The 15,492-nt window shown below is 41.5% G+C and overlaps 1 protein-coding gene across 1 annotated transcript; it reads left to right on the forward strand.

Annotated features, from left to right (window-relative positions):
* Positions 1-1,098: 1,098 nt before the first annotated feature.
* On the forward strand, positions 1,099-14,439 carry trib2 (tribbles pseudokinase 2). The gene is made up of 3 exons (XM_078399275.1): positions 1,099-2,505; positions 2,945-3,237; positions 11,350-14,439. The coding sequence occupies exons 1-3, from the start codon at positions 2,233-2,235 to the stop codon at positions 11,822-11,824; spliced, it is 1,041 nt and encodes a 346-aa protein (XP_078255401.1). The 5' UTR covers positions 1,099-2,232; the 3' UTR covers positions 11,825-14,439.
* The last annotated feature ends 1,053 nt before the right edge of the window (positions 14,440-15,492 follow it).

Consider the following 15,492-nt stretch of genomic DNA (forward strand, 5'->3'; position numbering starts at 1 on the left):
CGAAAAGAAAGCAGCAACGTGCACCAACAATAACCACAAAGTCAATGTAATTGTTGGGATCAAGACCCGGGGAAGTCATACGGTGAGTTCCTAAAGCCTGTGATGGTGCTGTATTCATTAAAGACCTCTTGACCTTTTATCTTGAAAACGATTAAATTCTCATAATTTTTGGTGTTGCATCTTTGCTCATCGTGATACATGAATGATTTTGTTTCTACAAATTCTGGTGAGAAAAGAATTGATTGTGTGTGTGTATACCTGCTGGTCTTAAAACATAACGAGAAGTTATCATTACATCTTCATTTAGTTTGGGAGAGGGTGAACAAGGCAATATAAAAAATGCTGTTGCCCATGGCTGCTTGGAGCATTGCTGCTTGCTGTTTGGAGCATTGCTGCTTTGAATATTGCTGCTTGGAGCATTGCTGCTTTGTTGCTTGGAGCATTGCTGCTTGCTGTTTGGAGCATTGCTGCTTTGAATATTGCTGCTTGGAGCATTGCTGCTTTGTTGCTTGGAGCATTGCTGCTTGCTGTTTGGAGCATTGCTGCTTGCTGTTTGGAGCATTGCTGCATTCCTGCCTGTATTGCACAACCCTCACTCAGCATTCACCTCTTCTATGAATAAAGAGGCGCAGCTGGCGGGGATCAGGTTGCCAGCCCACTCACCACCTCGCTGCCCCCTCCGCACCCGCTGCCACTTCATTGAATACCAAAGTAATGAGAAAAGAGTGCAAGGCGCCAATCTTCACTCCCCCCCCCCGTTGCAAAGGTGAAAAGCGCGGCGGCCCAACGCTTTCCGCACCGGCCCGCGCTGGGGGGATTCCCCGGGCAGGGCAGGCGTGAGGACACGCAGATGAGCCTGGCGGCGGAGGAGGAGGGACGGCTGGGGCATGTCGGGGGGGGGGGGGAGCGCACTCCTCACGGAGGGATATCACCTACTTGGCGGAGTGAGGCAGCGATCAGCCTAACGTGATTGCCGGATGTGACGCACGCAACGATGGGCAGCGACGACGACCAATGAGCGGCCGGGGTTTGGGGTGACTGACAGCGGGGGGGCGGGCCCAGGCATATCAGGTTAGTGTGAGGCGCAGTGGACCGCAGTCAGCGCTTGCATTTAATGTAAGTAAGTGTGAGCGCTGCCCACATAATTCAGGCTGCAGCCACGTAAGTAACACACAGCGACCGAAAATGTCTTATGCCGGCTGTTACTGAAAGGGATTGGCCTGAAAGGGAAATCCCTCCATTTAGTGCAAACAAGCTGCAGATCTTTTTTTTGTTTTTGTTGGATTTTGTTTTGCAAAAAAAATAAATATAATAATAATAATAATTGTGCATCCAAGTGGATCGTCATCTGAACAATTGTGCAGTTGCAAAAGCATCGGGAGCTTGTCTTTTATAAGCCTTCGCTGTGCTCGATTCATAAAGCTTGGAAGAAATTTGAGTGCATAGTGGGAACACGATACGATTGATCTCTTTTGTCCTTGACTGTTATCTTTTATTATTTTGTATAACTATATACACACATATTGCTGCACGCCAATATCGGAAGGACATCGCCAGTCAAGAGACTTGCTCACGAGAGAGAGAGAGAGAACGAGTGTGCAGAATAAATCCCCTTAAAGTTTTACTTGGTGGACGTTGCAAAGGCAGATGACAAGACAGTGAATGCCGTACTCTTGTTTTATGATAGTTTGAGGCTATTTGTTTCCAGCTACAAGGAGAAAGACGCCGAGAGAGGAGGTCGGACGCCACCTAGAGTCTGAGAGTGGCTGCCTTGAGCTGCGAGCGCCTCGGCGACTCTTTCTTGTGTTGGCTGCGGCGAATGCCCTCTCGTAGCCACAAGAACAAAAGCACTGAGAGCTGGCGCTCCACGCACCGCTTCGACAACTCCAACTCCAACTCCGGGGCTTTGATTCCAGGTGACTGCTTTTTAAATCCGACACATCCCGACGTTCTATGCAACAGACAGAAAGTGTAGCAATAAAAACACAGTCTGCATTGTTACTCCAAATGGTGCTTATCTTGAAATAAAGAAACCTCCTTTTACTCCTGCTGGGTTTTTCCTTTAATTTTGAAAGGAAACCCACACACAACTGGATCTACAAGCCTAGACCAAAGCACGAAAAGCGAGAGGGAAACGCTCTCACAGCTAGGTTCGAGTAAAATCATTCTTAAATTCCTGTCTGGACGTTTGCCAGTGCACCTATTTTTGAGAGGACTTCTATTTGCAGCCCCATGAGCATACAGAGATCGAGTCCAATCAGCATTGGAAGATATGGAAGATCGAGGCATAAGACTCATCACGAATATGAAGAATTATCTTGTGTAAGGACTAGTGACTGCAGCCAGAGTTTCAGCCCGAACCTAGGCTCTCCCAGCCCACCTGAAACCCCTAACTCGTCTCATTGCATTTCTCAAATCGGACAGTATCTATTGTTGGAGCCATTAGAGGGTGACCACGTTCTTGGGGCTGTGCATTTGCATAGCGGCGAGGAGCTCATTTGTAAGGTAAAAAAACCCATTACCAATACCTGAATGAAACGCCATTTGATTCAACATCAGTGATGTGTGCGCGTACAGTATAACACAATAAACTAGATGCAAATGCATGGAAGTGCAGCCTCTTAACGTGAAACTAGCCAAAACGTGAGCGGTTGGATCCTTTAAAACTTAAGTATGATTCTGAAATTAAAACATAAGGAACGAAGTTTCAATTCGTTTGTTAATTGTTTCATATAGGAAAAAATTATATATCTGCAATGCTACGAAAAAAGGAAACTTAATATAAAGGCCACTGCGTTCGATACAGCTTTGTAGCCATATTTGTTTTTTTGGGGTAATTGTAGAATAATCAATAATTGAATTATTTCAGCCTAATTCTGCATTGCTTCTTAATTGGAGTGGTGATGGGGAAAGGTACCGAACTTACTCTGTTTTGTTTCCACAGGTATTCGATATTGGTCGATATCAAGAAACATTAGCGGCCTATTTTTGTTTGTCTGCTCATGAAAGCATCAATCAGATAACTGAAATTCTACTAGGGGAACAAAGATCATATGTTTTCTTTGAAAAGAGCCATGGGGATATGCACTCATTTGTTCGCACTTGCAAGAGGCTCAAAGAAAATGAAGCAGCAAGATTATTCTACCAGATAACGTCTGCTGTCGCGCACTGCCACGATAATGGCGTGGTGTTGCGAGATCTCAAATTAAGGAAATTTGTATTTAAAGACGAAGAACGGTGAGATTTGATCATTCATGATCGTTTTAATCCACTAGACAAAATGCAAAGATTATGCTGTTTACATTATAAATGCTCCGCCGTAGAGGTGCAGCGGTGTAAGAAAGGACGTGCAATACTTTGTTTAAACTGTTACACTCCTCCTCCAATGAGATCCCTTGTCAATGACGTTTACATCTCAGTTGGTAAATATTTAAAGTAACTCAGCATTACGTTGTTGACAATGTTTAGATTGATTTACGTCTCTCATCCTACTGAATAATACTACTTCATCGCTGTTTTAACGCGGTTATCCCTACCATGAGATTATTGCCCCAGAAATTGCCAGCACGCTTATGGTTTCAAGAGGCCATGTGCTAATTCTCAATTCCTAAATGCTTTGCACATTTGTTACAATCGTTTATAATCCCCCCCCCCTTCAAAAAAAAAAAAGGAAATCTTTATTGTTTTTAATTGGACGCATTTATTTTCAGGGCCTCAATTGATGCTGTAGTTTAAATTGCGAGCTCGCCGAGTAAGATGTGTTTAGAAGAGCAAACCGGGGGTATCACAACCGCAGACATTGTAGATGGGCTGCCTTGGCGTTGCAAAATACTGTATGTTCTTCCCACGCAGTGATACCTGGTCGTGAACTGTTGTAGCCGAATGGCGGAAGATGGGTTTTTAATGCATAGTGGAAAATTTAAAAAAAAGTCTGCATATGTTTTTTTGGTAGATTTGCTGTGACCCACGTGCTATTGCATTGTGCACTGGATTTTGCATGTAACACGCAGATGAAGAAATAATATACCCAAGTGTACAAGATTAATATCCATTCACAAAATGCTGGAGTAACTCAGCAGCATCTCAGGAGATAATCCATACATTTTGAATGTCTTAATACGTGCCCCCTCCCCAATAATCCTGTAGTTCAAGGCAGTCGAATTTGAATAGCAGTTGCAGGTCGTTTTACTTGATATATTGAAATGGATGGGGGAGGGGTAATGAGGGTGCAAGGCAAATATTAGGAGTTTGGTTTGGTCTACTGAATCAATCTGCACCATGTGCCCCCTGGCTCCCGTGTCCGCAGTTGGCATTGCCCGCCCCAGTGATCGGAAAAACAAGAGCTTTTATTCCCCGCATTGTAATCAACTTAAGTCCGAGTTATTTAAATGCAGAATGCGAAATGCAAACTGTATTTTCGAAAGCGACCGTAACATTGTAAATTTTAAATGTTATTTTAAAAACTCGACAGTGCCAGCGTTGTGGCCCGTGCGTTGTTGCATCGTGCGCTTTTGTTTGACACCACGCGTTTGCAGGAAGCAGCCGCTGATGCACGGTCCTTAGGAGGCCAGGACGGTCAGTCAGCGGGTGTACCCACCTGGCAGTGGCTGCAGCAGGCGTGCCCCGTACTCGTGCGTGACCCGGGACGCTTGCAGCGAGCTCGGGGGAGGTAGAGTGGTGAAGGAGGCTGTCCTGGTTGCAAGTCTCTATGGCGACGTAAACGCATTTCCTGCACATTGCTCTGTGGTCTCATTCACACAGCAATGGGAAGGTATTGGCAGTCGTAGTTTCCTTTTTGCTTGCCAAGCAGCTGTTTGGGTTTTTTTCCCCTCCCTCTCTTGTATTTTAAATCCACATTACCTTTTCCATATGTCCCCTCTATTTTTTAAAACGGCCTTGGTAGCAACAAGAGGAATCTTCGTCAGTAATTAAACAGTCAGGGTACAAAAAAAAATCCTTGTGTTTGAAAAAAAACACTCTTACCTCAGTTTACCAGCTGTTTTGAAACATGCCCATGCCTCTATTTATGGTAGTAATACATTTGTGTATCTGTTGACTGTCTTCTTTTGATGGGCATTTAAAATATCTAGATTTTAAAAAATGCATCGGTACACATCTTAATTTGCAATAAAGTACCCAGAGATTTAAAGTGCTGTTAACTCCATTTGTACTGCAGGGCGCTTGAGAATGTCGCTCACAGTAAGTAGGACTAAGTGAATGCCTAATATCTGCACAGTAAAAGGGATGGGGAAATGGTCGCAAAGGTTTTTTTTTTATCCTTGATGGTTGTAAAAGGTGTGTCTGCATTTAATAATCGCTGAGCTGTGACCTGGTTGATGTAGTGTGCCAACAAATGCACGTGTTGCTGAGATGTCACTAAAAAATCACTTGCTTGCATAACAAATTAGTCTTTATTTCAAGCAGTTTTATGTCACATGAGTCTTTGCATAAATAGTTTTGGCCTCATGTGAGAAGTGGCATGTGAACATTTTTTTGTTGTAATGGACCATGCTGTTGGTCTCCAAAAATTGCAAGATACTTTCAATTTTAAGTACCAGAAGAATTGAGCAAAACTGAATCTCCACTGGTATATTTGGGTATCTGACTATCACAGTTAACTAACATATTTTAATAATATTTCTTCCTCCAATTTCAGAGTATTTGGACTATTCAAGTGCGCATGAATGTTCTCATTTTCTTCAGAGTTTTAATGACTCCTTCAATATCTTAGTACTGTGGTGCAGCTGATAGAGCTGCTACCTCACAGCACCAAAGACCCAGGGTCGGATGCCGACTTTGGTGCTGTCTGTGTGGAGTTTGCACATTCTCCCTGTGACTGTGGGGTTCCTCCAGGTGCTCTGGTTTCTTCAAACATCCCTGGCTTTGTAGGATAATGGCTTCTGTAAATTACTCCTCGTGTGCAGGATATGAAACTGGGATAACATAGATCTAGTGTAAATGGGCGATCGCTGGTTAACGCAGACTCATTGGGGTGAAGGGCCCGTTTCCACGCTGCACCAGTAAAGTAAAGCCGAGAATCCTGGCTTCTGTTGTGCTTTTAAACTGGGGTGATGCGAGTAAACCTTCTGTAAGTTGCTTGCAATTTTTATGGAAGGGTCCCCTTAGAAATCTATCTTGCGCAAAGATGTTTCAGAAATGTTTACATTCAAATAAAGATTATATTATTCACCAAACCTGAGGATCAGCTATGTAAACATACAAGCTATAATCCAATAACTTGTTGAAAGCCTTGATACCTAATTTTAAAAGTTAGTTCTCTGTGACTCCTTGCTTTGCTCATCTCTCTCTCCTCCCAGGCATTTTCTCCTGTAACCACACCCCTCCTTTGCATCCATTCAAGGATCCCAGCAGCTTTTCCAGGTGAGACTGACTTGTCCTCCTTCAGCCTGGTCTTCTGCAGCATCAGGGTGACCAGGTGTGGACTGGGTGACTACTTCACCAAACAAGTGCTCCATCTTGCAGGGCCAGCTGGTTGTTAACCACTTCAATTCTCCTTCCCATTCCCATATCAACCTGTCTGTACTCTGCCACCTCTATTGCCAGCGTGAGCCCACATGCAAACTGGAAGAATGGCACTTGCGTGTTTTATTTGGGTGGCCAACAACTCAATGGCATGAACATTTAAATTCTCCAATTTCAGATAGCCCCCTCCCACCTCTTCATCTACCCAGCTTCACCCAAGCCTGTGCACATCTTTTTTCCCCATTCCTCTCTCTTCCCCCATCCCCCTTCCCCAGTTCCCTTCTTCCCACTCCTGTTTCATTCCCCACCTTCCTTATCAGATTCCACCATTTGTAGCCCCTGGTCGTATCCACCTGTTCGTGCAGCCCAGGTTACCATCTTCACCCTTCTCTCCCCCCCCCCCCCCCCCGCTCCACCTTGCATCTACCAGTCAACCCTTTCCTCCCTGGTTCCACCTATACCTATGCCAGCTCTTGCCTCCTCCTTTCCCCCTCACTTCTTTCTGCCAACTATTTCTCCTCCATCAGTCTGAAGATGGCACTTCGACACAAAATATCATATTTCCATCTCCATCTACAGATGCTGCTTGATGTTAAGTTATTGTTTTGAATAATGTATGGAATTAACTACTATGATGATGCTATTCTTTTAATTCATATAAACATTGACTAGGAATTATTGCTGAAGTATTCTTTGCTCTTGATATGAAATGTATAAATATCAGGGTCTTTAATATTTTCTTGCAACTGGGGCCACTTTGGTCATCTGTATTGTCCTGTTGTAACTCCTGGAAGTAAGGGACACAAATGCCATGTGTAGTTGGTATGGAGTAACTAGTTTTCCAAGATACACTTTGGGCAAAGTGGCTCCTCATAATATACTGAGTAGCTGTCCACTGTGTACATGAACAGCAGTAAAAATACTGGTAGGGTCTGGTATAATTGCTTATCCATCAATTATAGAATAGTACTAGAGCTTCTATCTTGGAAGTGCATTAAGAATGAATGCTGGATGGGTTTAATTGTTTTTGCAGACTTTATCTAATTGTAATACTCTGCTTAAGGGGTTTGGTGGGTTCAGACACATCTGCCAACTTCATGTCTAAAAATATGTATCTGCATTTTGCTTACTCATCTCCATTTTAAGATATTAATCTCAATTAACTTGCAACCCCAATGCAGAGGGAAATTTCCATAGTCACCTTCAATGGCACTGTTAAAACTAACTTTTTGGCAAACCCATTAAAGTAACCGCATTGCACATTAAGCTAACACTGGTTGCATTTTGAAAATTAGTTTGCTTTGAATTAATCTTTCACTTTTTTCATTGCCAGAACATAATTGTCCCCATTGTCTCAACTTTGCCTTTTGAATGTAGTGACTCATGTTTGATTAAGGTTTCTGCCTGGCTTGGAACCTTGCCCATGTAACTATTCTTTTTGTATGAATCCAAACTGTTTGTGGGACATTCTCCTGACAACAGTAGTTAACACCAGACCTGACCAGGTAAATGCACATTTCCTGATAGTGGCCCCTGGCAGCCAGTTTTCTCTTTTTATTAGAAAGGTTTCATTTAGAGATGGGTCCTTTGGCCCACCAAGTCCATGCCGACCAAATCACACTAATTCTACATTATCCCTCTTTCACATCCACTCCCAATACACTAGGAGCAATTTGCAGAGGCCAATTAATCTATAAATATGTACATCTGCACTTGGAGGAAACCCACGAGGTCATAGAGAGAATGTGCAAACTCCACCCAGACAGCGTCACAGATCAGGCTTGAACCCGGGTCACTGGTGCTGTGAGGCAACAGCTTTATTGGCTGCGCCACTTGTGTTGCCAAAGGTGATCCTGCCTTGACACGTTAGAGGCAGGAAACATGTTCCCAATGTTGGGGGAGTCCAGAAGCAGGGGCCACAGTTTAACAATAAGGAGTAGGCCATTTAGAACGGAGATGAGGAAAAAAAAAATCAATCAGAGAGTTGTGAATCTGGAATTCTCTGCCTCAGATGGCAGTGGAGGCCAATTCTCTGAATGCATTCAAGAGAGAGCTAGATAGAGCTCTTAAGGATAGCGGAGTCAGGGGGTATGGGGAGAAGGCAGGAACGGGGTACTGATTGAGAATGATCAGCCATGATCACATTGAATGGCGGCGCTGGCTCAAAGGGCCGAATGGCCTACTCCTGCACCTATTGTCTATTGTCCATTGAAACCAAGAGGTACCCAAGTCGGTTGGTATAACTTTTAATCTCTAAATTGAATGCAGCTCCATGTGGAGATGCAGAGGTATTCCACACATTTGGCAAAATCTCCAAGACTCCAAATTGCTAAACATATAAATTTTGTAAATTGGGGAAAATCTAATAGGTGAAAACTGTTAATCTGAGGCAGAATTCATTAACCTTGACTCCCACTATTCCACTGCCAGTCATTTAATTGGAGAGTTGCACATGGTGAACTCGAAATAATTTCCATATTAAGTATTGCAACTAGGAGAAAACAAACTATTCTGTTAGCAAAATAAATTGGCACACTCGTGCCCAAATTATGCAATTGGAATTTTATACTTAGTTGCATAAGTGATGTTTTGAGTTACTTGATTTGAAGAATGCTTTGTTTGCATGTGCTCTTTATATTTGCAGGGAGCTGTCATTGATGTGGGAGTCTGTACTGTTCAGTGTAGTCGGCTCCAAAACTGCATCTGTTTTATACTCTGATTCAACAAGTTATTGCTTTGTTAGAAAGATTGTTGCCTGTTGTATGAAAGCTTTGTTTATTTTTGAATCGTTGCCAATTATTCTAATAATTTCCATCTTTTGCATATTTAAAATTTAAATTATGAACCCAATGCAAAAGATTTTGTTAATGTTGACAGAATTTGTATGTCGGGTGGAATAATCCTACCAGTTGATGTAAAGAATGAATCTTGTGACAGCTGTAGCTTTGAATTTTCTACATAATCTAATGCATGCATGATATCACAGGGAACTTCAATGGAAAAAAAAGAGGAGAATTTTACTGGAAAGATCTTTTAGAATACTAAAAAAACATTTTCCTTTTAATGCCCTTCAACAAATTTGGTTAAGGGTAGCCATAGAAAATGTATTGTATGTTTTTTAGAAATAAATGATTTAAAACCTACTCTCTAGTTTTGCGCAACTAAATGCTGGGTTGTGGGAAACACTGGATTGCTATAAAAGTGAAGCTCCTGTTTCCAGACTTGGCAATATATGTGTTTAATTATGGCTTTAAGGATCTTTTACCTTTATGGAAAAATTGCCATGTGTTCTGTTTACATTACTTATAATTTTATAGCGAGATGCACATTTTTATGATTCTCCACACAGACCACTCCCCTGGAGTTGTTGAATTATTGTCTATATTATTGCATGCCTTTAGCCATTTTAAAAATAATACAAAACTATGTATTTTCCTCTGGAATTACATAATTACAAGTGTTACTAAGACAGCTGTCTTTAAAAGGGCCTTGCCAAATGGTTTGGTGATTAACATGCTGCTTTTTAACAGAATAGTACAAAACAGAATATTTGCAGTTAATGTGGTTATGATCTATATTTTAACTTACTTTGTAAAACCGCCAATTTTATGGGAAAGAGGAAGGTGGTAATCTATCTGCCCTGAGCTTAGGAAATAGATGTGGTTGGAACCATGAGGTTGATATTGAATTTGCCATTCATCCCATTTAAGGTTTTAAACTCTAGTTGTGCAGACTTTGCGCAATGAAATGCTTTAGAACATAGAATAGAATAACACAGAAACGGGTCCTTTGGCCCAAAATGTCATTATGAAACTTGATGCCAATTTCAATTAATCTCCACTGCCATCCATATCCTTCCATTACCTGCATATCCATGTGCTATCCAATTGGCTCTTAAATTCCATTATGATAAATGCGGCCACCACAACCCCAGGCAGTGTGCTGCAGGCACCCGGTAATTCTGTGTATAACAAAAAATCTTGCCCCGAGCATCTTCTTTAAACTTTGCCCTTCTCGCATTGAAGCTTTGGAGTGACCCAGTGATCAAGCTGGTAGAGCTGCTGCCTCACAGCATCAGAGACCCAGGTTCGATTATTCTGACCGCGGGTACTGTCTGTGGAGTTTACGCATTCTCCCTGTGTTCACATGGGGTTCCTCGGGGTGCTCTGGTTTCTTGCCACATCCCAAAGATGTGTGGGTTTGTAGGTTAATTGACCTCTGTAAATTGTCCGTATCTTGTAGGAGGAGATGCCAAAGTGGGATAACAGAAGTAGTGTGAATGGGTGATCAATGGTTGGTGTGGACTAGGTGGGCCGAATAACTCTTTTCCATGCTGTATCTCTAAACTACACTGAAAGGAAAGGATTATGATTCTAATATAAAAAAGTAAATTGCTGCAGATGATGGAAATACAGCAGGAGGGGCTGCATCTGTTGAAAGAAACAGTTAAAATTTCCGTTTGATGGCAAGTTTTTCTCTCCACAGATGCTGACTCACTCACTGAATATTTGCTCTTCTAGCTCTAATGCTTTGGGTGATAATTCTGGCAAACATGTCCTGGGCATGGCATAAAGCACTGGTTCTTGCAGACTTATTTTCCCAAAAATTCCTATTTGTTTGAAAGGTTTACCTAGTTTTAACGTGAAATTTATCAAATAAATTTGAAAAGGGTTGTCATATCGGCATGCTGCTTGTGTGATAAAAGAGAAAAGTCTGACACCCTGACATCTTTGAATTCATTCATTATCTGTGCCTAAAGAAAGCTCTGCCTCTAGTGTGAAATATATAGTGTATGCATTGGACAGTCTGATGTTAACCTAAAGCAGAATTAATTAACCTTGACTCCCAATTTTTCTTCTGTTGTAGGACACAAGTAAAATTGGAAAGCCTGGAGGATGCTTATATCTTGAATGGTGAAGATGACGCTCTTTCAGACAAGCACGGATGTCCAGCATATGTGAGCCCTGAGATTCTCAACACCAACGGCAGCTACTCTGGTAAGGCAGCTGACGTTTGGAGTCTAGGCGTGATGCTGTACACCATGCTTGTTGGACGGTATCCCTTCCATGATGTCGAGCCAGGTTCCCTCTTTAGCAAAATTCGTCGTGGCCAGTTTAACATTCCAGAAACGCTTACCCCACGGGCAAAATGCCTTATTCGCAGCATCTTGCGTCGTGAGCCTTTGGAACGGCTAACCTCCCGGGAAATCTTGGACCACCCGTGGTTTGCCTCTGATTTTGCGACTTCTAGTTCCGGATATGGTGCTAATGAGAAAGAAGTGGTTGATCAGCTGGTACCTGACGTGAATATGGATGTTGAGTTGGACCCATTTTTCAATTGAGTGCATCGATAGGTTGGGTGTCATCGAGAAGATACAACGCCTGGTACTCATCACCTGAAGGAATCCTTCCTGAATTACATAATGGTACCATGAATCAACATAGCTTGGTAGCAAACGTGGTGCAGACTTAAGTACTGTGACTTGAAATGACTATCAAAGTGGGACTTTAAAGATTTACATGTAGCACAACTAATTAGGGGGTTCTGCTGTTAGATTGAATTTTATTTTGGAGGAAATGGCAGTGTAAAATGTTGCAGCTTCTCATCTCATGGAGCCAAGGAGAGCGCTGAATACTGCAGTGTAGGTAGTGGTGCAGTTCCTCACTCCATTTTATAAAGGCTGCAAATCACAATAAATAGAAACTTAATTAGCCTCGACGCAATGTAATACATTGGCATCGCACTGTTAGATTATTTTCCTTCTCATTATTCAGGGAATGTAAAATTCTCCTATAAGAGTCTCCTTAATTGTTTCTGATGTTTTACCATTTTACTCAATGTGATTTGTAACGAGAAAAATTAGGTGCACATGAACCAACACGCAATGCGGGTGCTAAAAGGACGAGTTCTGCTTGTGTTTAATGTAGCTATTTTCATTATCTTGTGTATTTTATTTCCTAAATAAACTAAATATTCTTGTCAGAAAATGAGCACCTTCATGCTCTGTCCCTTGGAGGGAATAACTTACCTGTTGTGTACAATACATTGCAGCTTGGCAGGAGCTATTCAAATGAAATGTCATCCATGTAACTTCACTAGTAGTGAAGTCCTTATTGGCAAATATTCAGGGTTTGACGTACACCGACTGGAACTGTTGTACTAGTACAAAGTAGTCTCCTACCTTTTATTTTCAGGTTAGTGTATTTATTTTTAATGTTTGTTCACTCCCTTTTTTGCTCACCCCCCCCCCCCCCCCCCCCTTACACACACAACAGTATTAATATTTAGGTTTTCATTTTATCTTCTCAGTGAATTTTCTCTTTGTTCAATCATTCTGGGTAATAACGTCAAGACCTGTGCCGAGGTATAGATGTGAAGTTAAGCTATACTAGTGTTTTTCTCTATTCTTGCCCTGTAAGATCAATCAAACTTCATGGTGTTACTGTTTTCCTTATAGTGAGTGCACACTCTGTGCTCAGTAAAACTGTCACAAAATGACATGCGATTGTTAGCATTGTTGCATCTTATTTTGGGATTGACAAAAGAGCAAACCCTTGAATACTTCGCACCTTTCTTTCAGTTGGTGGGTAGGGTAACTGCAAAAAGAGTGAACATTTATTTAGTCCACAGAAATGATTTGCTGGTCTTGTCCTACAGCAAACATTGGATATCTGACATGAAACCAGGACGAAGAATAGCAATGTGCGTGTCTTAGCACACATAATTGAATTATATTCCAAAGCAGATGTTTCGCTGCTTGCACAAGTGAATGGGAGGGTGTGATTACCAGCCGAGTGCTCTGTACCAAGGCGTGATTCTGTGTGGTTTAATGAAACTCCCTCTTGAATTGGATATCTGGTCTTTCCTGGCAATTCCAGCTCTTTGTTTTCAAAAACAAAATTGAATTAACTGAGTTACATCTTAAATATTAATTTATTAAATTTGCTTGTCAAAATTTTCCGTTAGTTCAATGAGGTTGGGCTTCCATAATTTTTGATAAAATATATTTGGTGTATGGGACAGACTGACCACGAGTATCTTCCATTGTTAAAGAGTCCATCTGTAAAGTAATCTTCTCGCATTAAGTCCAGCATAATACTGTAAAAGCACCAGATATTCATGAGTTTTTAATATTTATCATGAAGGCATTGTGTGCCTAGATTAAATTTTGTAAACATGTTGGAATATGGTACTTTGACAATTTGGTAACTTTTAGTCTTACTACCCATGGTCAAAATATTGTGAAAATAAAATGTGACCACTTACAAAGCATTATATTCAATACAAGCACATTCATGGGCCTATAAAGATAAACCAATGGGTGCAGATTAATCCGTACCTACTTAATGTATAAGCCCACCCTCCAACCCCCGTGTTGTCTCCAGTTTGATTACTGCCTGTACCAGTTCTGTGAAATGGTCATGTTCTTGCGTAGGTATGCGTGGATTCTGTAGTACGTATCTGTTAACTTGAATTTGTGCTTTTATAGTATGTTGCATGTACGTACAGCTACTTGACCTATTTGGCTTATGGATGCTTTTGCCTGCATTACAGGAGAGCTTGTATATGCCAATTAAAAACACAGAAGAGAATGGTTAAATAAAGTTCTCCTGGAAAGGGTGGGTGGGGGGAGGGGGGGAACTGCAGCTGATTTGCCAAGAGTTAATTTTTAAAAATCACAAGAAAATGGGAGTGAATTTGTATTTGCTCTGTGGATGGTGCTATGCTGAGAAGGACTACTTTGTTTTAAATTAAAGTGGAAGGGGAACAGAGGAGACTGCATGGTGGGTTTTACTGCCTCTGGTGTTTTGATTGTATTGTATTTGGTTTGATGTTTTGTCCTAATCTTTTCCTTCAGTAAATAAATCGTGAATTGCACAACTAACTGAGTGCTCCTGTTTCTTCTGGAAGTGTATATGTGCAATTTTTAACCTTTTTTGTGACCAAACAGTGGAAATGATTCTTGAAGCGCAAATCTTCAGATGCTTGCTTGAAAACTGAAACACAAAGAATGATGGAAGCGCTCAGCAGGTCAAGTAGCATTCGACCTGCTGAGAGAAACTGAATCGTTATTTCTGGTCAAGAACCTTTAATGTGAGAACTGGAAAAGTAAGAAAGCAAACATGTTTTAATTTGCAGAGGGGGAGAATGGTGAACAGGAGAGGCAATGTTTATGATTGGATGCAGACGAATGTTGTCAACGTAACAGTTGCTTTATAAACTAGCACTCGGAACAAATGACGAGGAGTTACAGCCATATTTGTAAACAAAAAAAAGGCAAAGATCATATTATTACACTCTATATAAAGTCCCAAGAGTTGTAACAGAACTTCTCGAAGATGGGATGTTGCCCAAACTTGTGCAGCCAGATATGTAATCAATTTGCAGCATGCTTTTCTGTTCTGTTGGTTCTGAGTTTCCAGTTCAATTCTCTAGTCCACCCTTACTCTGATCTCTCTCCTGCATTTTATATCGCTCCAATGTAATCTTTGATGAAACCAATGTATACTGGCAAGAAATGTGTTACTGTAACTGACTCATCCTATTGTAATTTGTAGTGAGCTCCAAGCCTGACCCCACTGAAATTTCTAGAGACGAACTACTTAGATAAAAGAGTTATGTCCATATCAGTGTTCACATATCTCGAGTGTCTACTGCAGAGGCTTGAATTCCATATTAGGGCAAACCATGTTAGACCAGATTAAGGTACCACTTGACCTGTAAAGTCAACTTCATTATTCCTGGCCTGGGAAATTCCCTTGAACCTCCATTCCAGTCGACATCTGAATCTTCTTGGTGGGGCAGATTATTTAGTGCAGTGGATGAGGGAGCAATGGAAATTCTGGCTGATGTCAATGCATCAGTCCTGGATTTTTTTTTATTGTTGGGCTGCCAGGAGAACAGATGGGTTCTTTTGTCCTGGATGAAATCTCTAACTGCTTGCTCTAGATCAGAGACTGATATTGTTTTGAAATCTTTTTCTGCGTTTGCCACCACACCTTGTTGAAT

Source organism: Rhinoraja longicauda, chromosome 5 (genome assembly GCF_053455715.1).
Source record: "Rhinoraja longicauda isolate Sanriku21f chromosome 5, sRhiLon1.1, whole genome shotgun sequence".
Classification (NCBI taxonomy): domain Eukaryota; kingdom Metazoa; phylum Chordata; class Chondrichthyes; order Rajiformes; family Arhynchobatidae; genus Rhinoraja; species Rhinoraja longicauda.